Source organism: Bufo gargarizans, chromosome 3 (genome assembly GCF_014858855.1).
Source record: "Bufo gargarizans isolate SCDJY-AF-19 chromosome 3, ASM1485885v1, whole genome shotgun sequence".
In the NCBI taxonomy this organism is placed as follows: Eukaryota; Metazoa; Chordata; class Amphibia; order Anura; family Bufonidae; genus Bufo; species Bufo gargarizans.
In genome coordinates, this window is record NC_058082.1 from 312138600 (window position 1) to 312165288 (window position 26689).

At 44.3% G+C, this 26689-nt stretch overlaps 1 protein-coding gene across 1 annotated transcript; it reads left to right on the top strand.

Moving 5' to 3' along the window:
* Positions 1–11859: 11859 nt before the first annotated feature.
* Positions 11860–23300, top strand: LOC122932407 (microsomal glutathione S-transferase 3-like). The gene is made up of 4 exons (XM_044286787.1): positions 11860–12095; positions 18618–18740; positions 20260–20332; positions 23091–23300. The coding sequence occupies exons 1-4, from the start codon at positions 11961–11963 to the stop codon at positions 23189–23191; spliced, it is 432 nt and encodes a 143-aa protein (XP_044142722.1). The 5' UTR covers positions 11860–11960; the 3' UTR covers positions 23192–23300.
* Positions 23301–26689: the final 3389 nt, after the last annotated feature.

Below are 26689 nucleotides of genomic sequence, written 5' to 3' on the forward strand. Positions count from 1 at the left end.
CATTATAGTGAATGGGGCCGGGCTGGGCCAGACTTCTGGCAGCACACGTGTGCAGGCGTTAGTACGGATCTGGCAGGCTATTCCCCTGCCAGTGACGTCACTCCGGTCATCACATGATCCATCACCATGGTAAAAGATCATGTGATGACTGTGACGTCACCAAAGGTCCTTGTTGCTACACAAAGCTAAGATGAAGACAGAAGGAGATGCCGACTGCGCAAGCAAGTGGATTAAGGTGAGTTAAATTATTTTTAATTTTTTTTAACCCCTCCAGCGCTATTTTACTATGCATTCTGTATTCAGAATGCTATTATTTTCCCTTATAACCATGTTATAAGGGAAAATAATAATGATCGGGTCTCCATCCCGATCGTCTCCTAGCAACCGTGCGTGAAAATCGCACCGCATCCGCACTTGCTTGCGGATGCTTGCGATTTTCACGCAACCCCATTCACTTCTATGGGGCCTGCGTTGCGTGAAAAACGCACAAAGTGGAGCATGCTGCGATTTTCACGCAACGCACAAGTGATGCGTGAAAATCACCGCTCATGTGAACAGCCCCATAGAAATGAATGGGTCAGGATTCAGTGCGGGTGCAATGCGTTCACTTCACGCATTGCACCCGTGCGGAATACTCGCTCGTGTGAAAGGGGCCTAAGGCTACTTTCACACTAGCGTTTTTTGCAGATCCGTCATGGATCTGCAAAAACGTTTCCGTCACAATAATACAACTGCATGCATCCGTCATGAACAGATCCGGTTGTATTATGTCTTCTATAGCCATGACGGATCCGTCACTGAACACCACTGAAAGTCAATGGGGGACGGATCCGATTTTCTATTGTGCCAGATTGTGTCAAAGAAAACTGATCCGTCCCCATTGACTTAGGGCTCGTTCACACGACCGTATGTCTTTTTCAGTGTTTTGCGGGCCGTTTTTCCCAGATCCGTTTTTCAGTAGTGTTTCCGGTTCCTTTCTGTTTTTCCATATGGCATATACAGTATACAGTAATTACATAGAAAAACGGGTTGGGCATAACATTTTTAATAGATGGTTCAGAAAAAACTGAACGGATACGGAAGACATACGGAGTACATTCCGTATGTGTTCCTTTTTTTCGCGGACCCATTGACTTAAATGGAGCCATGGAACGTGATCTGTGGGCAATAATAGGACATGGTCTATCTTTCAACGGAATAGAAATACGGAAATGGAATGCATACGGAGTACATTCAATTTTTTTTGCGCAACCATTGAAATGAATGGTTTTGTATACAGAACACAAAAAAGCGGAATGGTGACTGAACGGAGGCAAACTGATGCATTCTGAGTGGATCCTTTTCCATTCAGAATGCATTAGGGCAAAACTGATCCGTTTTGGACCGCTTGTGAGAGCCCTGAACGGATCTCACAAACGGAAAGCCAAAATGCTAGCGTGAAAGTAGCCTAACAAGCAATCATTAGCTTGCTTCTCTCATAGACTCCCATGCATTAGCATCCAATCACATTTGACCACTGCATCTAAAGGGTTTAATGTCCCTTAACACCGTTCACGAACTTTAGCCCTGGGTGCCTGCTGTTTTAAAGGAAACCTGTCACTGGGATTTGATGTATAGAGATGAGGAAATAGGTTGCTAGATGGCTGCTAGCACATCCGCAATACCCAGTCCCCATAGCTCTGTGTGCTTTTATTGTGTTTGATACATATGGAAATTAACCTGAGATGTGCCCTGTCCCTGAGATGAGTCCAGCGTGAAGAAGCCCTGCACCGTCCCGCATCCTCCGAATCTCCTCCTTGCTCCCCGACGTCAGAAAGCCAGAGCGCCGTAATCTCGCGATGCGCAAGCTAGCCAATGCGGTTTGCGGCTTTTACTGGTGGTTGCTGCGGGCGGTCGGCAGTGCCATTGGGTCCCCGTGCGGCTGTAATGGGGACCCGATGGCATGGAAGGCAGCGCAATGCCTTCCTTAGGCATCGGCGCTGCCTTCCGGTGAAGAGCCTGTCAGATCCAGCCCCCTGGATCTCACAGGTAGGAAGCTGTATGAGTAATACATACTGTATTACTCATACAGCCAATGCATTCCAATACAGAAGTATTGGAATGCATTGTAAAGGGGATCAGACCCCCAATAGTTGAAGTCCCAAAGTGGGACAAAAAAAAAGTGAAAAAAAAGTTTAAAAAATAAAGTTTCCCCCCAAAAAATTAAAAGTTTCAAGTAAAAAAACTAAAAAAAACGTCATAAAGTAAAAAAAAAAAATTATTGGTAAATAAATAGGAAAAAAAATAAAAGGTATATATTAGGTATCGCCGCGTCCGTATCGACTGGCTCTATATACATATCATATGACTTAACCCCTCAGATGAACACCATAAAAAATTTAAACTGTGCTAAATAAATCTTTTTTTGTCACCTTACATCACTAAAAGTACAACAGCAAGCGATCAAAAAGGCGTATGCCCACCAAAATAGTACCAATCTAACCGTCACCTCACCCCACAAAAAATGAGCCCCTACCTAAGACAATCGCCCAAAAAATAAAAAAACGATGGCTCAGGATATGGAGACACTAAAACATAATTTTTTATGTTTTAAAAAAGCTGTTATTGTGTAAAACTTAAGTAAATAAAAAAAAGTATACATATTAGGTATCGCCGCGTCCATAATAACCTGCTCTATAAAAATATCACATGACCTAACCCCTCAGGTGAACACCGTAAAAAAAAAAAAAAAAAAAGTGTAAAAAAAAAATCATTTTTTGTCACCTTCCATCACAAAAAGTGTAATAGCAAGCGATCAAAAAGTCATATGCACCCCAAAATAGTGCCAAACCGTCATCTCATTCCGCAAAAAATTAGACCCTACCTAAGATAATTGGCCAAAAACTGAAAAAAACTATGGCTCTCAGACTATGTAGACACTAAAACATGATTTTATTTGTTTCAAAAATGATGTTCATTGTGTAAAACTTACATTAAAAAAATATGTATACATATTAGGTATCGCAGCGTCCGTAATAACCTGCTCTATAAAAATATCACATGACCTAACCCCTCAGGTGAACACCGTAAAAAATAAAATAAAAACAGTGTAAAAAAAACGGAACGGTCGTGTGCATGAGGCCTAAGAGTATTCGATACAGCAGCTCAGCAGACAGTATCACACATGATATCATTAGATACTCAGCCCACCTGCTTCGCAATTTTTGGAAGTCCCAAAGCAGTGAATGGAAAGGATATTGTGCATGCTCGGGGTGCTCTCTGTTCACTCAGAGCCTGTCCCAGAGGTGGGATCAGCACCAATCTGACATTTATGGCATATTCTAGGGGTATGCCATGAATGTTCCAGATAGGAATGTCTCTTTAATAAATTTCCTCTCTGGAGTTCAATGGTTACCCATCCTTCAAGGATTCAGCCCTGTACCCATTTATTACACCCCTAGGATACCTATAGAAAGAAAAAAATATTTCTGTGGCTGTGGCCCTTTATGGGGGAGGAGGTGCCTTTTTCACTTTCTCCTGGGATTCTTCCTTTGGCCTCTTGCACACGAACGTGTGTCCCCCGTGGCCGTGCTGCGAACCGCAAATTGCGGTCCGCAATGCACGGGCACCGACAGTGGGCCAGCCGCATGCGGATTGCGACCCTATTCACTTGAATAGGTTCCGCAATCCGTTCGTTCCACAAAAAGATAGAATAAGTTCTATCTTTTAGCAGAACGGAACCCCACAGAAGCACTCCGTAGTGCTTCCGTTCCATGATTCCGTTCCGTCCCGCACCGCTTCTCCGGATTTGCAGACCCATTCAAGTGAATGGGTCCGCATCCGTGATGCAGAATGCACACGGTCGGTGCCTCGTGTATTGCAGACCCACCGTATGCGGACCGCAAAACGGCCACAGGGGACACACAGTCGTGTGAAAGAGGCCTTTGGAGTAGGTTGAGTGTCACACCTCAGGCAGATTTTCGGGGGCCAGTCACACGCAGAGACCCCCTAATGGTGCGAGCCAACCCAGGAGACCGCGGTTGGGGTCAGTGCATCATCTCAATTTATACCTGTAACATCCGGATGTACGTTACTAAACTCTCTTTCCTACTACAACATGTTAAGTGTAATTTTATTGTCCGTCTATATAATTATATTGTCAGTAATGTCATTTTATGTATTTCTAGGCCTGTTTCATATATCATGCTGTAATTTCCATGTGCACCAGCAGGTGGCAGCAGTGTGTGATCAGGACCATAGCCAGTTTAGTATTGCTAGACTGGAATAGTTCATTCCAATTTTAGCTCTCCTCCTCTGTGAGCAGAAGTGGGCTGGTCCCATGTCCTGTCTCATGGGGAGGAGAAGGAAGTTCTAGTTAGTGTACCAGCTACCCCCACTTGGGGTAGGCTGTGTTAGTAGGAGCTCCTAGAAACAGGGATCCCAAGACAGGATCTTGCCTCGGCTGAGGCCAAAGATCACCCTTCCCAGCCTAAGCCATCAGCCTCTGCTGGTTGACAAGAAAAGCAGCCGCCTCCAGCCTCCAGGAAGAAGCATTCCCTGTGAGCCAAGCTGTGAGTACATCTCCAGAGTCCAGGAGAAGCCAAATTCCTCCTCAGCTAGTCAGGCCCATACCAAGCAGAAGACAGACAGAGCAGAAGATAAATACCTGCTAGATTCTCCAGGCACATAGTATAGCTGCAGAAGAGATATTGATCCCTGCCATACATTGCCTATACCTGCTGGGACCCAGGACTATTGCTGTAACTTGAATGGACTTAAAGCTGCCATTCAGTAAAGACAAGTTGGATTATATTTCAAGTCTGGATCTCATTTACTGCTACCAAAGTTCCTCAGTTACTCCTATTAACAACACTCATTTTATTGCAAGTGAGCCAGGATCCAGGAGTCCAGCCGTACCAAGGTAGGAGACACCGTTGACACTACTATACCTACTACACAGAGACATTATCCCCCTCTGGCATTCCTCACCTGGTATGTGAGCTATAACATCTTAAAGGGCCCTGCTACAGTACCTGCGCAAGCTGCAATTGGTGTCACGAACTACTCAAACATATACAGGTCCTTCTAAATAAATTAGCATATTGTGATAAAGTTCATTATTTTCTGTAATGTACTGATAAACATTAGACCTACATATATTTTAGATTCATTACACACCAACTGAAGTAGTTCAAGCCTTTTATTGTTTTAATATTGATGATTTTGGCATACAGCTCATGAAAACCCAAATTTCCTATCTAAAAAAATTAGCATATTTCATCCGACCAATAAAAGAAAAGTATTTTTAATACCAAAAAAGTCAACCTTCAAATAATTATGTTCAGTTATGCACTCAATACTTGGTCGGGAATCCTTTTGCAGAAATGACTGCTTCAATGCGGCGTGGCATGGAGGCAATCAGCCTGTGGCACTGCTGAGGTGTTATGGAGGCCCAGGATGCTTCGATAGCGGCCTTAAGCTCATCCAGAGTGTTGGGTCTTGCGTCTCTCAACTTTCTCTTCCCAATATCCCACAGATTCTCTATGGGGTTCAGGTCAGGAGAGTTGGCAGGCCAATTGAGCACAGTAATACCATGGTCAGTAAACCATTTACCAGTGGTTTTGGCACTGTGAGCAGGTGCCAGGTCGTGCTGAAAAATGAAATCTTCATCTCCATAAAGCTTTTCAGCAGATGGAAGCATGAAGTGCTCCAAAATCTCCTGATAGCTAGCTGCATTGACCCTGCCCTTGATAAAACACAGTGGACCAACACCAGCAGCTGACATGGCACCCCAGACCTTCACTGACTGTGGGTACTTGACACTGGACTTCAGGCATTTTGGCATTTCCCTCTCCCCAGTCTTCCTCCAGACTCTGGCACCTTGATTTCCGAATGACATGCAAAATTAGCTTTCATCCGAAAAAAGTACTTTGGACCACTGAGCAACAGTCCAGTGCTGCTTCTCTGTAGCCCAGGTCAGGCGCTTCTGCCGCTGTTTCTGGTTCAAAAGTGGCTTGACCTGGGGAATGCGGCACCTGTAGCCCATTTCCTGCACACGCCTGTACACGGTGGCTCTGGATGTTTCTACTCCAGACTCAGTCCACTGCTTCCGCAGGTCCCCCAAGGTCTGGAATCGGTCCTTCTCCACAATCTTCCTCAGGGTCCGGTCACCTCTTCTCGTTGTGCAGCGTTTTCTGCCACACTTTTTCCTTCCCACAGACTTCCCACTGAGGTGCCTTGATACAGCACTCTGGGAACAGCCTATTCGTTCAGAAATTTCTTTCTGTGTCTTACCCTCTTGCTTGAGGGTGTAAATGATGGCCTTCTGGACATGATTGTGGTTTTGAGTAATGAACCAGGCTGGGAGTTTTTAAAAGCCTCAGGAATCTTTTGCAGGTGTTTAGAGTTAATTAGTTGATTCAGATGATTAGGTTAATAGCTCGTTTAGAGAACCTTTTCATGATATGCAAATTTTTTTAGATAGGAATTTGGGGTTTTCATGAGCTGTATGCCAAAATCATCAATATTAAAACAATAAAAGGCTTGAACTACTTCAGTTGGTGTGTAATGAATCTAAAATATATGAAAGTCTAATGTTTATCAGTACATTACAGAAAATAATGAACTTTATCACAATATGCTAATTTTTTTTAGAAGGACCTGTATATACATATCCTGACCCACTGCATCGTTGGCCATTGTACCAGTGTCCTGCTCATTGCATACCTACTCCCGATTATTACGTCATAAGTAAATGAGTCATTGCCCCCATTGGGATGCCACAAGTAAGTGATGAATCTGCCAGGATTCTACTGATGACATCACAAGCAGGATCCCACCATGTGAAGATCAGGCATATTGAATGTAATAATATACCGACTACATATAATGGGTTAGCACTCCTCTGGCTTTGGTTCCGACTGGTACCTCGGAACCGAAGCCGAGTTTGGTTTCAAGTTTTAAAGTGGTTTTACACTTCACGTGTGACTTCACAAATAACTAACCGGCTCATCAGAGCCCATACATTCTAATACTATATGGAGACGGGTCTCCGTACAGTATTAATCCGAAGTTTTGGACTAAGCGACTTCAAATGTAACATCCAAAGCTCACTTCCCTCATCGCTAATCTAAAAACTCCATTGTAGCTCTGGCTCTATGTTTAGAGTCATTGTACAGTTGGAAGGTGAACCTCCACTCCAGTTTCAAGCCCTTTGTAGCCTCCACCCAGTTTTCCTCCAGAATAGCCCTGATTCTCCATCCATCTTCCCATCAACTCTGACCAGTTTACCTGTCCCTGCTGAAGAAAATCCTTCCCACAGCATGATGCTGCCAGCATGTTTTACAGTGGGGATGGTGTGTTCAGGGTGCCGAGCAGTGTTAGTGTTCCGCCACACATAGGTGGGGTCATTTGTCAAACTGGTATAAAGTAGAACTGGCTTAGTTGCCTATAGAAACCAATCAGATTCTACCTTTCATTTTTGACAGCTCCTTTGGAAAATGAAAGGTGGAATCTAATTAGTTGCTATGGATAACTAAGCCAGTTCTACTTTACACCAGTTTGCTAAATGACCCGAATTTTTCATTTAGACCAAAAATTTCATCTGACTAGAGAACCTGCTTTCACAAGTTTGCTGTGTCCTCTACACCAGTGACCCAAAACTTTTTAGTACCAGGGACCATTTTCTTTCAGGACAATGATGAATAATCTTGTTTAGGCCCCCCACTCTGTGACTTACAGGTATTGTATTGTCTCCTCTTACTGGAGTCGTTCTCTTTCCTTTTTTCTCAGTCGTGCACAGATCACTCTGATAACGTCTCCTGACCACAATTGGTTTCTAAATGATTCAACAGACCTATTTAGAATGAATGCCTACTTTTATGCCCCTACTTAGTAATCATCCCTATTTAGGCCCCAGTAGATATAATGTCCCCCAGTGCCCTATTTACATGTAATGGCCCCCAGTGCCCTATTTACATGTAATGGCCCCCAGTAGTGCCCTATATACATATAATGCTCCCCAGTAGGGCCCTTTTCACATATAATGTCTCCTCGTAGTGCCTATTTAAATACAGTGACCCCCCAGTAAATAATGCACCAACCTCCTAGTAGTGTTCACAAGCAAACAAAAAAAGAACAAAATACTCACCTTGCTCCGGCTTTCTGCAATGCAGGCCTGTTCCAGCCTTCTGCCCCGACTGCCTGCAGTAACAGTACAGGCAGTCGCAAACATCATTGCAACCCCCTGCGCCAGTGGTCGCCATGATGTAATCTCGACAATTCTGCACCTTAGCACTGCCTCATAGGCCTCAGGCCTGGAGGCCTTAAGCCTATGAGGCTAAATGGCAGGGCACAGGAGCCAGTAGTTCCTATCCTCAACGTTCAACTCCCTACACAGCTTGTGGCAAACTGCAAATGGGACTTCTTATGGCTTGTTTTCAAAAATGGCTTTCTTTTTGCCACTCTTCCAGATTTGTGGAATACATGACTAACAGCTGTCCTGTGGACAGATTCTCCCATCTGAGCTGTAGATCTCTGGAGCTCCTCCAGAGTGACCATGGGCCTCGTAGCCACTTCTTTAATTAGTGCTCTCCTTGCCTGGGCTGTCAGTTTAGGTGGATTTGTTCTCTAACAAACCTCTGTGGCCTTCATAGAGCAGCGGTAGTTATACTGAGAATAAATGACACACATGTGGACTCTATTTACTAATAAGGTGATTTCTCAACGCAATTGGTCACACTGGACTTTATTTAGGGGTATGATAGTACAGGGGGCTGAATACAAATGCTCGCCACACTTTTCAGATTTTTATTGCCATTACACCTAGAGACTTAGCTCTCTCTGCAACTGCCGCGTCCTCTCCACTTTGATTGACAGGGCCAGACAGTGTATATTCCGTATCCAACACAGTACAGGTAAGAGGCTCGTCGGCAGTTCTGTGAACCTCTTTACTGCGCCTGTGCCGGATACTGAAGCGCATGGTGCAGTGCGAGACTTCCGGAGAAATCAGGGCATGATCATGTTAAGAGCAGACACACACGAGCACGTTCAGTGCAAAAAAACTTGCTGTGTTTGGCTGTGAGAGTTCCTGTTCTGAACTGTGCTCCTGTGATAGGATTGCACAGCGTTATAATTTTATAAGGCTATGAGTACCTGTAAGACCTGTAATCTATTTCTCGCACTGAACTCTTTTGTGTGTGTCTGGCCTTACACTGTCTGGCCCTGTCAATGAAAACGCAGAGGGCTCAGCAGTTCCCGGGAGAGCTGAGCCAATTGGTGTAACAGCAACACCCTCATTGCTCCTAGATGCTCATTTGCATATATAAAAACTAAATTTTTCTGAGCACTGGGGGCACATATGAACATGGGACCAACACAGATGTCTTCAGCTGCCAAGTGCACATGTAACAGATCAGCCAGTTTCATAGGAACAAACCTGCTGACTGATGACCTTTAGGCCTCATGCACACGACCGTATGTATTTTGCGGGCCACAAAAAACGGATCCGCAAAAAATATGGATGACGTCCGTGCGCATTCCATATTTTGCAGAACGGAACAGCTGGCCCTTCATAGAACAGTAATATCCTTGTCTGTAATGCGGACAATAATAGGACATGTTCTTTTTTTTTTTTTTGCTGAACGGAAATACGGGAACGGAATGCACACGTAGTACCTTCCGTTTTTTTGCGGACCCATTGAAATGAATGGTTCCGTATACGGTCCGCAAAAAAACGGAACGGACACGGTAAGAAAATACATTCGTGTGCATGAGCCCTTAAAGTGTGAGTTATTGAAAGTATTCTTTTTTTGTAATATTTTTTTTATAAGGGCTCATTCACATTCATGTACCGTCTGCACATTTTTTTTTTTTTACAATGCACAAAAAAGCAGCAGAGCAAAACAGGCAGCATGAGAGGCTTTGTGCTTTCTTTTGTCCCCCATTTTTAGCTTGAAAGGGGTTTTCCGAGACTTTATGACTAACGAGTCGACCTATCCTCAGGATAGTTCATCAGTATCTGATCGTGGGGGTCCGACACCCAGGACCCCTGCCGATCAGCTGTTTGAAAAGGAACCAGCGTTCCTGTAAGCACCACGGCCATCTCCAGCTTTTCCTAGGCCAGAGGCGGCACTTTAAGTGGTCACATCGCCTAGGTGCAGCTCAGCCCCATAGAAGTTAATTGGACTGAGCTGAGATACAAAGCACAGCCGCTAAACAATGTATGGCTCTGTGCTTGGTTAGCTCTGAGAAGGCGGCACTCATAGGAGTACCAATTCCTTGTCAAACAGCTGATAGGCGGGGGTCTGCATCCGTATGTCTGTTCTGTAGCCCTACAAAAAATATAGAGCATGTCCTTTTCTTTTCCTTTTTGCAGACAAGGATGGGCATTGTTACAATAGATCTGCAAACAAAAAAACGGATGCAACATGGATGTCAAACAGACATCATCCGTATTTTTTGTGGATCTGCAGACCGCAAGGTGCATACGGTCGTGAGCATGTAGCCTAAGGGTCCATTCACACATCCGCAAGTGTTTTGCGGTCCTCAAAACATGGACACCAGTTATGTGCGTTTTGCAGACTGCACATGGCCGGCCCTGTGATAGAAATTACTTTTCTTGTCTGTGGCTGCAGACAAAAAAAGGACATGGTTTATCTTTTTTCGATTTATCCGTTTTGTGGACAAGAATAGGCATTTCTACAATGGGCCGCCTGTTCCGTTCCGCAAATTGCGGAAGGCACACGGGTGGTCTCCTTGTTACGTGGAATCCGCAATTTGCGGACCGCAATAAACGGAACAGTCGTTTGCACAAGGCCTTCGTGCATTCGGCCTTATCCAGAGAACAGGTCATCAGTATTAGGCCTCATGCACACGACTTTGTTTCCGTGTGTCTTCCTTTATTTTTGGAGGATCTCCAGACATGAAGGAAAGTAAAATAAAAACTAAGTCAAGTTTGCCATGCAAATGATAGGAAAAAAACGGACGCGGACGACAATCTTGAGTGCCTCCGTGTTTTTTCACGGACCCATTGACTTGAATGGGTCCGCGAACCGTTGTCCGTGAAAAAAATAGGACAGGTCCTATTTTTTTCACGGACTGGAAACACGGATGCGGATGATAAACGGTGCATTAGCCAAGTTTTCCACAGACCCATTGAAAGTCAATAAGTCCGCAGAATATCACGGAACAACGGACATGGGACACAACAACGGTCGTGTGCATGAGGCCTTATACCTCACTCACAGTCAGTGATTTCCATCAGTGATTTTGAGCCCAAATCGGGTGCAGCTGTAAACATAGAACAGGTGCAGATATTTCCCTTGTACCTTATTTCTGTGTAGGTTCCAATCCTAGTTTTGGCTCACAATCACTGACATGTGAGGCTACTTTCACACTAGCGGCAGCCTTCTCCGGCAGGTGAACAGATCCGTGCTGCCGCTAGTGCATTCGTGCCGCCAGAGGTCTGCTCTGGCCCCATTAACTATAGGAGACATGTCGTAGTTTTATTCCAGCCATGTCGTATTCAATGGAGCTGGAGCGGACCTCCGGCGGCACGCGTGCACTAGCAGCAGCAGCATGGATCCGGCAAGCTGTTCAGCCGCTGGAACAGCCTGCCGCTAGTGTGAAAGTAGCCTGAATGAGGCTTTAAAGTCAAGGAATAGCCTTTTAAACTTTTTTTTTTTTTTTTTTACTTTAAATGTGAATTTCTGCAGTTCACATAGTTCTGAACTATGTAAAATGTCATAAAAAAGGAGACTTTGATAAACCTTGTGAAATGAGAATATTGCTGACACAAGGATGACTAGGGGCATGATCCTGGCTTTTAGCCTAGATCTATAGCAGCACAGATAAGCATTGAAGGGCTGAGTCCAACATGCCCCTCCCCCAATATAAGGATTATAGCCGTGAGTAGTGTAGTGTGAGTTGTGCTAAACTCTTGTATCCTCTGTGCACAGGAGCCAAGCATCTGCAAGAACGCCATGACTGCCAGCAGCATATCTGACATTCTTCCTCAACATTTTGGCTATGTGATCCTCACCTTTATCTACAGCTATGTTTTACTCATGTACCTTGGGATAAACGTGGGCAAAGCAAGGAAGAAGTATGGCATCAAGGTATTGTATTCTATGAATTCCTCTCATGTCCTGTTCTGAAAATGCCCTTAGCAGAATATTTCTGAGAAGATCTAAACCTGGGCTGTAGTTTTATGCTCTGCAGCCATTGAACATGACATTGTGCTCTGCAGTCAGACATGGCTTTGTGCTCTGCTACACCCATGGCTGCATGTTTTCCTCCCAGCACTGTGGTATGCTCAGTCTTTACATCCTGCCACTACCATACACGCAGAATGTAAAGAGTCACTATAATAAACTTGGAGGTCCCTGATTGTGTAGACCTATGGACAAGTGATCACAGAAAGCCTGCTCCATGCTCTTTCAGCCAGCTTTTAGTAGAAATCCCAATAATTACTGCACTGTATTCCTCAACATGACACAGACCCCGTCATCCAGTGAGCTATGGAGTATCCTATAGATAAGCTGGAACTTGCCCTACTGATTATAACTATTTTAATAAAACTTCCCCAGTGTGTAAGAAATACGGTCGACTTCCCCTAAGGCCTCATGCACATGACTGTGTCCGTTTTGTGCAACCGCAAAATACAGATGCGGTAAGTGTGCCTATATTATAAAAAAAAATATTTGTGTGGATCCTTTGAAGTCAATAGGCCCACAAAAGTGCGGATGCAACACAGACGATATTTGTATTTTGCTGATCTGCAATTTGCGCACAGCAAAATACATACAGTCGTGTGCATGATGTCTAAATGTAATGAAGCTAGCCTGACGCCGGTCTGGATCCTGATATCCCCCACAACAATCAGCTGCTATCACTAGGGGAAGTTGTGGACAGCCACACATTCCCCTTGCGGCAGCCGCACAAACTGCTGATACTTTACAGCTCTTCACTAGCTTATAGGGGACCCCAAACTTGATAATCTGATGTGTAAATTGATAGAGAGAGAGATATACACACAATTATATATTCTTTATTTTTTTTGCTATATATTCCACAAAAAAATCAGCAACAAAAGGATTGGGCACTTGCATTTCAACATGCACAATCAGTTTGTTCAGAGGAGTCTGGCAGCAGCGTATTCCTTACTCCCCATCTCCCTGCTCTGTTATGGGGGTGTCTTGAGAAACGCTGTCAGACAAACAAGCTTGCGTCGATTGTGTATGGTCGGCTTAACCGAAAACCATTGCAATCATAATTTACACACATTTAGTAGTGAGAGGGCTGCCGAGGAATAAAATGTCTGTTTCTCACTATTTTTCTGCAAAGTCATTGTGTACTTTCTAGAATGCTAGCTTTATTCAACAGTGGGAAGACCAGTTTGTCTAGTAGTAAGGCAAAGCTGTAGGTGTATACCGTAGCTTCATGGACATGGCCATATTACAGCTCCATTTTGTACAGAAGTGTAATAAGACACCCATTTGTGTGCCTCCCTTATACCTCAGATTTCACAATCTCTTGTAATATGTAGATTGTGGGCCCTCTCTCCTTCTGTACCAGTTTGTAACTCGTCTTGCTTATTGCAATTGTCTGTATTATGTATGTATACCCCTTTTCATATGTACAGCGCAGTGGAATAAATAGTGCTTTAATAATAATAATATTGCTTAAATATTATTAAACAGAAGCCAGGATTTTTTTATTTTATTTTTTACAACTCCTTTTTTTGCTAAAATGTCCTCTGAAAATATGCTGATTATAGATCATCCTGCTGTTGGACCTCCCAGTGATCAGCTGTAATTTGTATTGGTACCAATAAAGACTACAGCTTGGGCCTCGTTCACATTTCCATTTTTCATTAATGCGTGCTGTCTGTCTGCATTTTCTGCAGACAGCACGCATACACACTGATTTTTAAATGTGTCCACATTTCAGTATTTTTTTTATTTATTTTTTTACTGACCGTGGTAATAAAAAAATCATGGGGACATGCACTACTTTGATCCAAGATGCGGACCATGGACACCCATTGAAGACTATGGGTCCTTGAAAATCACTGACACATCCGTGTTGTGTCCGTGTTTTGTCCGTTTTTTACTGAAGACTAAGGCCTCATGCACACGACCGTTGTGTGCACCCGTGGCCGTTGTTCCGTTTTCCGTGATTTTCTGCGGATCCGTTGACTTTCAATGGGTCCGTTGAAAACTTGGAAAATGCACCGTTTGTCATCCGTGTATCCTGTCCGTCAAAAAAATATGACCTGTCCTATTTCTTTGACGGACAACGGTTCACGGACCCATTCAAGTCAATGGGTCCGTGAAAAAACACGGATGCACACAAGATTAGCATCCGCGTTCGTGATCCATAGCCGTAGGTTACTTTCATACAGACGGATCCGAAGATCCGTCTGCATAAAAGCTTTTTCAGAGCTGAGTTTTCACTTTGTGAAAACTCAGATCCGACAGTATATTCTAACACAGAGGTGTTCCCATAGTGATGGGGACGCTTCTAGTTAGAATATACTACGAACTGTGTACATGACTGCCCCCTGCTGCCTGGCAGCACCCGATCTCTTACAGGGGGCTGTGATCCGTACAATTAACCCCTCAGGAGACCCCCCTCCCTCCCCAGTTTCAATTTCATTGGTGGCCAGTGTGCGGCCCCCCCTCCCTCCCTCTATTATATTTATAACATTGGTGGCCAGTGTGCGGCCCCTCCCTCCCTCTATTGTATTTATAACATTGGTGGCCAGTGTGCGGCCCCCCTCCCTCCCGCTATTGTATTTATAACATTGGTGGCCAGTGTGCGGCCTCCCCCCTCCCTCTATTGTATTTATAACATTGGTGGCCAGTGTGCGGCCCCCCTCCCTCCCGCTATTGTATTTATAACATTGGTGGCCAGTGTGCGGCCCCCACCCCCTCCCTCTATTATGTTTATAACATTGGTGGCCAGTGTGCGCCCCCCCCCCCCCTCCGATCATTGGTGGCAGCGGAGTCCCAGTTTAATCGCTGGGGCTCCGATCAGTAACCATGGCAACCAGGACGCTACTGCAGTCCTGGTTGCCATGTTTACTTAGCAATATTTGAAGCATCAAGCTTACCTGCTGGCTGCTGCGCTGTCTGTGACCGGCCGGGAGCTCCTCCTACTGGTAAGTGACAGGTCTGTGTGGCGCATTGCTTAATCTCTCACTTACCAGTAGGAGGAGCTCCCGGCCGGTCACAGACAGCGCAGCAGCCAGCAGGTAAGTATGATGCTTCTAATATTGCTAAGTAACCATGGCAACCAGGACTGCAGTAGCGTCCTGGTTGCCATGGTTACCGATTGGAGCCCCAGCGATTAAACTGGGACTCCGATCGGAACTCCGCTGCCACCAATGATGGGGGGGGGGGGGGGGAGGCCGCACACTGTGCCACCAATGTTATAAATACAATAGAGGGGGGCCGGGGGAGGCCGCACACTGGCCACCAATGATATAAATACAATAGAGGGAGGGGGGGCCGCACACTGTGCCACCAATGATATAAATACAATAGAGGGAGGGAGGGGGGGCCGCACACTGTGCCACCAATGATATAAATACAATAGAGGGAGGGAGGGGGGGCCGCACACTGTGCCACCAATGATATAAATACAATAGAGGGAGGGAGGGGGGGCCGCACACTGTGCCACCAATGATATAAATACAATAGAGGGAGGGGGGGCCGCACACTGGCCACCAATGTTATAAATACAATAGAGGGAGGGAGGGGGGGGCCGCACACTGGCCACCAATGATATAAATACAATAGAGGGAGGGAGGGGGGGCCGCACACTGGCCACCAATGATATTCAAACTGGGGAAGGAGGGGGGTCTGCCCCCTGCTGCCTGGCAGCCCCTGATCTCTTACAGGGGATATGATACGCACAATTAACCCCTTCAGGTGCGGCACGTAAGAGATCGGGTGCTGCCAGGCAGCAGGGGGCAGTCATGTACACAGTTTGTAGTATATTCTAACTAGAGGCGTCCCCATCACCATGGGAACGCCTCGGTGTTAGAATATACTGTTGGATATGAGTTTTCACGATGTAACTCAAATCCGATGGTATATTCTAACATAGAGGCGTTCCCATGGTGATGGGGACGCTTCAAGTTAAAATATATACCATCGGATTGGAGAAAACTCCGATCCGATGGTATAAAAGGGACTCCTGACTTTACATTGAAAGTCAATGGGAACGGATCCGTTTGCAATTGCACCATATTGTGTCAACGTCAAACGGATCCGCCCCCATTGACTTGCATTGTAATTCAGGACTTTTTTTCATGTCCGTGGATCCTCCAAAAATCAAGGAAGACCCACGGACGAAAAAACTGTCACGGACCAACGGAACCCCGTTTTGCGGACCGTGAAAAAATACTGTCGTGTGCATGAGGCCTAAGGCTGCATTCACACGTCCGTGGTGTGTTGCGGACCCGCAAATTGCGGGTCCGCAACACACCAGCCCATCACCCCCATAGAAATGCCTATTCTTGTCTGCAAGCTGCGGACAAGAATAGAACATGCTCTATCTTTTTGCGGAGTTGCTGACCTAAAGATCGGGGCCGCGCACTGCAAATGCGGATGCGGATAAGCACACTGTGTGCTGTCCGCATCCATTCAGTCCCCATAGAGAATGAATGGGTCCGCAAAATTGCGGAACGGATGCGGACACATTCTGCGGACGTGTGAATGGAGCCTAATAGGAGATTCTTTGGAAAAAAAATTTCAGCTGAGAAACATCAGTGAATTACAGATGACACACTGATGCTAAAAACGGACATGCATACAATTTTTTTTTTCAGATGTGACACTGACGCGTATTGTGACCGAGGCCTTACGCTGGGTTCACACCTCAGCGTTCGGTATGGAGCGCTCTGTATGCGCGATTGTACTGGCGTTTGCAATCGCGCATACAGAGACACGCGAACACACATTGTCGCGCGTTCCCGAAAGTCTATGTACGGGAACGCGCGACAAAACGCCTCAAAGAAGCTCAAGAACTTTTTTGAGCGTCGGGCGTTTTACAGCGCGATCGTACGCGCTGTTAAGCGCCCAGGTGAGAACCATTCCCATAGGGAATCATTGGTTTCTCCTTGTTGAGCGTTTTACAGCGCGTAGGAACACGCTGTAAAACGCTCAGGTGTGAACTTAGGGTTAGGGTGCTGGCACACAGTGCAGTTCTGACATGCATTCAGGATGCATTATTATTTTATTTTTTTTGTAGCTACCTGAAATTACTTAAATCATTCCAACTATGCAGAACACCAGGGGTTAACGAGGCTGCTAAACTGGCTAAATTGAAAACTGCATCCTGAATGCATGTCAGAACTGCACTGTGTGCCAGCACCCTTACCTCACACAGACCTGTCGTCAGAATAGTAAAGTTCTGGGTGGCAGAATATGCAAACACAAATTAAATAATAAAAATAATAAAAAAAGTAAGGTTTGATTTATTTATTAAAGACTTAAAACAAAACAAAAATGTTTTCACAATAAGAAAACGCTTCAGTTTTGTCACCATTCATTGTCAATGGGGACAAAACTGAACAGAACGAAACGCAATGCACCAGAATGCATTCTGTTTGGTTGCGTCCCCATTGCGGACAGAATAACACTGCAAGCAGCGTTTTTCTGTCCACGATGTGGTGCGGAGCAAGACTGATCCGTCCTGACACACAATGTAATTCAATGGAGACCGATGCGTTTTCTCTGACGCAATAGAAAACGGATCCGTCCCCCATTGACTTTCAATGGTGGTCATGATGGATCAGTCATGGCTATAGAAGACATAATACAACCGGATCCGTTCATGATGGATGCATGCGGTTGTATTATTGTAACTGAAGCGTTTTTGCAGATCCATGACGGATCTGCAAATAACATTAGGCTACTTGCACATTAGCGTTTTTTATCATGTCATTTTAAATCATGTCATATAGAAGTTATGACTTTTGGAAGGCAGGGAGGAAAAATACTGAAATGTTGCAAAAAATGTGCTTAAATAAATACATCAAACTACAGCATATAATGTAAGTGGCCAGATTCACTGCTGATGGCCAACACCTAGGAAATATTCCTGTGGATTCAGCATTCGCATGAGGTTTTCTTTAACATCTGCATTGGAGGCTTCTTGTAGCAGATTTTGGCATGCGGGAGTTGTTTGTGGCGTCCTGAACGGAAGCCAAACAGACCCCATTGTAGTCAACAGACCTTATTGGCCCAGAATTACTAACCCTAAAGATGGCAGATTTATCACGGGGCTCAGGCTGGATGATAAATCTGGTGCAGGGATAGACCCTTTTCTCTGACTCTATAGCATCTATTGGTTGACAGATTTTTATGCCAAAATTTTGGGACAATTTGGTGCATCTTAGGACAGCCCCCTTTCCTGCGAAACTGACACTTTCCACAAAGTCCTACTCCCTTGTTGAGCTTGTCGGATAAAAGTGTAAAAACCCTAGATGCGCCAATTTGCTACACCTATTTAGACAGATAACTGACGCAGACACATTAGTAAATCTGGGCCTTTGTTTCTTCGGAGGTCAGTATGCCTTGTGATTATTCGGTCGCTCTGTTTCTGAATGTATGGCTTTCTCATTACAGTATCCACAGATGTATTCAGACAAGGAGAATGTTTTCAACTGCATCCAGAGAGCACATCAGAACACCCTGGAGATGTACCCAGCTTGGCTTATCTTCCAGTTGATTTCAGGTCTTGCCTTTCCAGTAAGTAAAATTAAACAGCAGGTAAAAAAAGAAACTGTGATTTGAACGCCCTCTAAAGCCTCATTCACAAATCAGTGTTTCACGGACGTGTTCTGTACGTGTTCTCCACAGACACGTCCCCATTCATCAGTGTTTTAGCACGGTCCGTGGGTCAGTGTTTTAGCACAGATGCATGCTCTATTTTGTCCGTGTTCACGGATCCATCACATTTATTATAGTCTATGGGTCTGTGAAAACCATGGATGCACCACCGTGTTGCATCCTGGTTTCACGGATCATTAAGAAGAGATGCTTTGAAAATTTAGTTTTCAGCCATTCAGTGTCAGTGAAACACGGACAGTTTCACGGATGCATCACTGACCATCTGCTCACGGATTTGATCACGGACATGGATATGTGAATGAGGCTTAAGTCATCACTATCTGATTGGAGAGGGTCAAACACCTGAGAACACTGCTGCTCAGCAGTGTGATTGTAGCTTCGCCTGGGCCAGTGACGGCATGTTTATTGGTCACATGACCTAGGGGCAGCTCACCCACATAGAAGTAAATGGGGCTGCAATGCCATATATAGCCGTTATACAATGTACCGTGCTGTGCTTCGTGCGCTATGTACAGAACGCAGTGCTATCTGGAGCACCATGGCATCTTGAGACAGTTGTTTGGCAGGCTCATAGAAATACCCAGAAGCACTTCTGTGCGCTTTCAGGTCTGTATCTCTGCACTGCAAAAGATATGACAAGCTATCTTTTGCCATATTTTGTTCATGATGGACCCAATCAAATCAATGGGTCCATACCCTGATAAGAAGTTCACACTGCTGCTGCCCATGTTTTGAGGACCACTAATTGTGGTCTGCAACATGGGCAAGGTGACCATATGGTCATGTAAATGAGCCCTTATGGTAAAGTAAGTGCACGCTCTTTCAGTCTAGTTGCCTAGTGCTAAATGTGTATCAGACAGTATAAAAATCAACATATAGCCGGGAAAACACTGCTATACCGGAAACAAGTGTAGCGCACAGTTATTTACTAAAACGGACATGTCAGAGGTGGTGACAGGTCCTCTTTAAGGTACTCTCTCCATGCTGCCTTATTTCCAAAAAGTTAATTTCCTCTTCATTTATGTACTATTTATGGTCTCCTGAACCCAAACTTAGGCCTCATGCACACAAATGTTATTCATGTGTCCGTTCAGTTTTTTTTGCGGATAGGATGCGGACCCATTCATTTCAATGGGTCCGCAAAATATGCGGACAACACACCGTGTGCTGTCCGCATCAGTATTCCTGTTCCGTAGCCCCTATGCCTATTCTTGTCCGTTTTAGGCATTGTTACAATAGATCCGCAAAAAAAAAAACAGATGGCATACGAATGTCATCCTTTTTCTCCAGACAGCAAAACACATAGTCGTGCGCATGTAACCTTAGGTGAAGGTATCCAATGTTAAATAATTCCCAGACAAGAAATAAGTAAAATATACTTTATGTAATAATAATATATTCATTCTAATTTGTTTAGCTCTCCGCTTCTGTTCTTGGAGCAATATGGGTGACCAGTCGTTTTTCATATGCGCATGGATACTACACTGGAGGTATTTCTTATGGTATCTTATGCAGTCTCTTGTAGCTGTCTGATCTGTATGAAATGTTCAGCCGACAAGCCCTCAGCATATGTTGGGTGGAAAAAAGGATCAGGCATGTTAAATTTCAACATGCCCAATTTTTTGTTCTCAAGGGATATAAGAAGTGACCAGAGGCATCTGGCAGCAGTTCATTCCCTTCTCCCCACTGAAAACATGTGCATACTTGACCACTATTGAAAGTACATGGCCACAGTAATGTCTGCTATTGGAGAATGAAGATGAAGGCATGTTGGATTTGAACCTGTCATATGTTTTGTTCCCCATGGAGATAAGGACTGCATTTCATTCTCCATATTAAAATTGACATTCAGGTTTGTCCAGTCCAAATGTACATGTTTATGGGTGTGCCCCCCCCCTTTTACTGTAACATGCCTGGTTGTTTTATTTCAATAGGGAAAGGATATTAAGCTGCATTAAAGGGGTTATCCAAAGTCTCCAACAGCCCCCCCCATGTGCTGGTCCCCCCACAGGTAATATACTTACCCCGCTCCCTGCTCCACTCCTGGCCCCTGCACGGTCGCTGCTGCTTCTCCCTGTATACGGATAAAAGCTAGGACTGGGAGCGGGGTAAGTATATTACCTGTCAGGGGCCCGGCACATGGTGACGTTGGATAACCTCTTTAATCTCTCAAACAATATTTTGCATGAAGTTGAAAAAAAAACATGCCTGATCCATTTTCACTCCGTGAGATATAACAAAAATTCTCAGTGAATATGTCATATGTGAACTTTAGTAGCTTTAAGTGATTTTCTGATTCTTAAAGAGAACTTGTCACACGCTCCCAGTTGCGGGCAGGAGTGCCGCTCCAATCAACCTGTGTCTGTCAGTTCCAGTCCTCCAGCAGCAGTCCTCAGCATGTTATTGACTGAGTTTTCCAGATCCCTTGGTGCTCTCCAGTGGTGTCTTTGACCCCCTGTGGGTCAGCAGCCAACCTCGGAGACTACTCCAAGAAGTAGTGGCCTGGTGCTTTCCCTGCAGCGATTTACCAGATCCCTGTACAAGGTTTTTGGGTGACTACGAGGAAGCTGTCAGGTGCAGCTGTTAGCCAAATTATATGGTTGGCACAATGGTTCCACAACCATTGTTGGTAATAGCTGCAGCCCTATCGACTATTTTTGTAATAGAGCAGGTATGCGCAACCTGTGGCCCTCCAGCTGTTGTAAAACTACAACTCCCACCATGCCCTTCTGTAGGCTGATCCGGGAATAATGAGAGTTGTAGTTTTGTAACAGCTGGAGGGCCACAGGTTGAGCATGCCTGTGGTAGAGTATTATATTGATTAATCCAACGATTAATCGAGTACTCTAATAACAAAAAACACATTAAAAGAATGTTTTTCTTTATAAAAACTCCTCAGCCCCCCCCCCCCCATGCCATCAGGTTCCCCCTCAGTGCCACCAGGTTGACCCCAGTGCCACCATCTCCACCACCTAGCCATGTCCCCAGTGCCAGTGAAATAAAATGCCTATCTCTCCTGTAGGGGCGCCGCTCCACAGCTCCTCCATCTTCTCTGTGGGCCGCACTGTCGTCCAAGTGCTTCACTCCCGCCCCGTAGTCACATGATACAAACGAGTCCTCGAAGCAAATAATTTGCATCGAGGATTTTTTTTGTCGAATTACTTGATTCAATCGAGTAATCATTTCGTCCTAGTTGGTAACACGTTTTCCATATGGTGTATAAAATCTCTTTGTGTTTGGTTCTTGCCTGAGGAGTATTCCAGTTACAGTCAGACTGATGACCAGCTATGAAAAGTGTGGCCCTCTTCTTTGAACAACTACTGGCATTTAGCGTGATGGACACTGTGTGGTGCTTTAGTTTTCCTCCAGCAGATCTGGTGGGAAATTGAGCAATTACTCTGCAGTTGCCACAATGATATCAGCTGACTGCAAAGAGTCTCAGTAGTGCGAACAGCTGTCCTTTGGGGGCCACACAGTCTAAAAGGCAATCTGTTAAAATGTTAGTAAATTCGGTTCTTTGCCATGTATACAACATCTAGTGCACTAGTTAAAAATATCCTGCACAATCGTAAATCTTTAACGGGGTGGTCTCACTTCAGCGAATGGCATTTATCACGTAGACAATAATACATGGCAATTACTAATGTATTGTGATTGTCCATATTGCCTCCTTGACTGGCTTGATTTATTTTTCCATCGCATTATACACTACCCGTTTCCATGGTTACAACAACACTTTAATCCAGCAGAGGTGGATTGCCATCAGGACTGTGGAAGTGCATAGGCACACATGCGCAGCAGCTCCACTCTCAGCCACCTCGTATCTGCACTGCAGCAGTGGCCGTAACCCCTGGAAATAAGCGATGGAAAAATGAATCAAGCCAGCAAAGGAAGCAATATGGACACTCACAATACATTAGTAAGTGCCTTGTATGAACTTTGTCTACATGTAAAATGCCAATTGCTGAAGTGAGATAGTTGTTGGCAGAATACTCATTTGGCCAACAGCTATCCCTCCTGTTTCCCTATACCCCTGCAATGGTTGATTTGCCTGAGACTGCTTGTTTTCTGAATTGGGTGAGGGGAGTAAACTCCTGCCAGACAACTCTGGCTACAAGGTATCTCCCTGAGAGTAAAAAGATTGGACATGTTGAAATTCAACTGCTTGATCCTTCTTTTCCCTGACATCTGCTGATGGCTATTAGGGATTGTTCTGTTTTTCATTTGCTGTATTTTATCTGTTTCTAGACCCTGAGAAGAGACTGAAAGGAGCTTATGGCTACATTGGGCTGTTTGGTGGCATCATCCTGTCCCTGGTCACTGCCTTGCAGCTTCTTAATGTGGTCTGATGATGAATTCAATCGCACTGAAAGAAGAAATACATCTGTTGCATTATTCTCCTATTTTACTAAACAAATAAAATGTTAGTAAAAAATAATAAAAAAAATAATAAAATAATAAAACAGTGTCACGTGTAACTCTGTAAATATTGAAAGAACATTTGCCTCAATTTACCACTTAAAGTATTTGCAACTGTTTACAAGAAAATAGCTACTGCATATGGCATGAGAAATTGAATTAAAACCTAAAATGTCTAGTTCGGCATGCATGAAAGATGATATTTAAAATTATTTTGGTAGATTTTAAAATACCTTTATGAGGTATTGTATATTGTCATTTTACAATAGAGTTGTAGAATCACAAATAATGAGGAACATGGGGGAGATCTTAATGCAGAACAACATTAGTTTTTTTTTTTTTTTTTTTAAGTTCAAGCAATCACTTTTCTATTCTACCTTAAAGGGTATCTGTCAACAGATTTGTCCCTGTGCAACTGTCTGACCTGTTACATGTGCACTTGGCATCTGAAGACATCTGTGTTGGTCCCATGTTCTTATGTGCCTGTATTACTGAGAAAAATGAAGTTTTAATATATGCAAATGAGCCTCTAGGAGCAACAGGGGCGTTGCCGTTACACCTAGAGACTCTGCTCTCTCTGCAACTAGTACACCAAACCGTTAAAGTAACACAATCAGTGTGTGGCCCCAACCAAATACAACACCACACCACTACTAAATATTAAACAACATCTTCATTTCAAATACATGTATTAAAATTGCAATACATAATATAATTAATGAATAAAAATGGATACCAATGTGGCAGTAGGCGGCGGAACAGCTGCAATTTGGTCACATGATCAGACAAAAAGGAGATAAAAAGAATTCATATAAATGCAGATGCACAATACATTCAATACCTCACTGAAGCCTCACAACTTCACTATGTAGGCTGGCAGAATAAACAGATGGCAAATAGATCACATGATCAGACAGAGGGGGGGGGGGGTGTTCTAAAAGGGGGATGCGTATAGGTGCAAATTCGCAATACATATAATCCCTCCCTGCAACCTCACACACCACTGTATAGGCTGTCACAAATAGCAAGTGTGATAAGGGGTTTTAGAATTGCGCCCCTCACACTTATCTCTAGTTAGAAAGTAAGCATAAGTCAATCTAGTGTAAGGCCCCACAGTGTTCCGCTGCCTACTGCCACATTAGTATCCATTTTTATTCATTAATTATATTATGTATTGCAATTTTAATACATGTATTTGAAATAAAGACGTTGTTTAATATTTAGTAGTGGTGTTGTATGGGTCTCTCTGCAACTAACAACATAGGGCCAATATAGACTCCTTCAGCTGCTGAGCGCACATGTAACAGGTCAGCCAGTTCCATAGGTAAAAGTCGATTTTGAAAATCTTTATTTATGACAATTTTTCCGCATAAAGACATACAGAGTTCAAATAAGTACATCAGATATAAAAAAAAGACAAAGTCAACATTATTGCATCAATTTGACCTTCATACAAAGCAGAGAGAGGGTCAACCGGTTGGGCGGGTCATCTCCAGCCACAAGTAAGAGATGTCATGTATCAGCCTAAAAGGCCAGAGTCAACTAACTTCCATTCACGCTACTTTATCCTGAGGCCGAGATATAGAATTGGCTGGGAGACAAACCCCCTCCCAGTCATCGCCTCCACCCCGCTCAAGGCAGTATAAGAGAAATGCATAAAAACCATTGAACAAAAGGACAAAGGGGGAAAAATACAAGTCAGTCAGGATGTCAAGTATTCAATCCTAAGGCTATCACCACAGTACCTATACCTCTGAGATATAAAGGATGTGAATGGATGAAACATGCATTATCTACTGTACCACAATATTGGGGATGGCACTAACCCTTGCCCTGAGCATACTTCGCCTCCATATGCACAAGCCAGGGCTGCCAGGTTTTAAGGAAAAAGTTCCTGTTTTTCCCACCCCACCGACTCCTCCATCCGACATATTAGATTCATTTTCTCATACCACATTGTCAAGGTAGGTGGGTCTACCTCCCTCCATTTAATGGGAATAAGGAGTTTTGCAGCTGTAATCATATGAGTAGCCAGCGAGGATTTATTTGGTCTAAAGTTTTTCTCTGGACGCCATAATAGGACCAATGGGCCCGTGAGAACAATGTTGGCATGGCATACCTTATTAATAGTAGTTTCAATTTCATGCCAGAAATGTCTCAGTGACTGGCAAGCCCACCAAATGTGTGAAATGCTACCCACCCCATTGGAACATCTCCAGCAAACATGGGAAGGGATTAAGTTAATTTTGTGGAGAAATTCTGGTGTTCGATACCACCTAGTCAGTATCTTGACCGAGTTCTCTTGGACCCGCACACACCTTGAGAATCCATGGGAATGAGCTAGTATAAATGCCTTATCTAGGTCATCCAATGTGATATTCAGTTCTCTCTCCCACTCCCTCAAATAAGCTGGGGTCTGCTTATCTCTCCCAGTCAGTAATTGTCTATATATCAAAGAGAGGCACTTTGGGGGAGTGGAAGGTAGAAGGACATAATTTTCCAACCAGGTAGGATCTGGAAGGGGCAGGAGCGAAGATCTCAAGAACCTGGCACATGTACTCTCAAAGTCCCATTTCTGAATCATATCTATCTCATCCACAGGGTTACCAGTTAGGGCAGTGTAATAGTCAGAGTTCGGGACGATTTTAACTAAGTCCCCTAATCTGAGATCGTGAACAAATCCCCAGATCTTGGGTCGTTTAAGTGACGTGGTTGAGAGCATTTGTGGGATGAGCTGAAGAGGCACCATGGGTGAAAGGCAGTCCTGACCCATATTGAGAGCTGAGGTAGCATTATAGTGCACAATTGTACACCTCGTGATGCCGCTTAAGACTACCTGTCTATTGGGAATCTTGCTACTGTGTCTCCATAGGAGGTGTTCTTGATTCACCCCCAGAAGGGCCTTTTCTAGAGAAATATGTAGGGGGAAAGGTTGCGTCCTAGAAAGGGTCAACCATCTCTCCAAGTGAATAGCCTGAATGTACATAGACAGATCCGGAAGGGATATACCCCCTTGTTTCCGGCGCCTGGTTAAGAGTGCATAAGACAGTCTGGCTCTTTTGTCAGTCCAGAGAAACCTACCCATAAGTGTTTTCAGCTTGTTCAGGAATGACTTTGGGATAGTGATTGGAAGAGACCTAAATGTGTACATAACCTGAGGTAGGACATATGTCGTCAAGACATTTTTTCTCCCTAACCAAGAAAGATTAGGTAATGAGGGTTTAGAGAGGAAAGCTTTTATTTTATTTAGTAAGGGGACATAATTAAGCCTGAAGAGGAGAGCTGGATTAGCCGGCACCATGATCCCTAGATATTTTATAGCTTCAGAGGGCCATCTAAAAGGGGTCAAAGCTTCTAACTGCTTCTTTTTGGCAGGATCCAATGAGAATCCTAAGGCTTCAGATTTATCCATATTTATTTTGAAATTA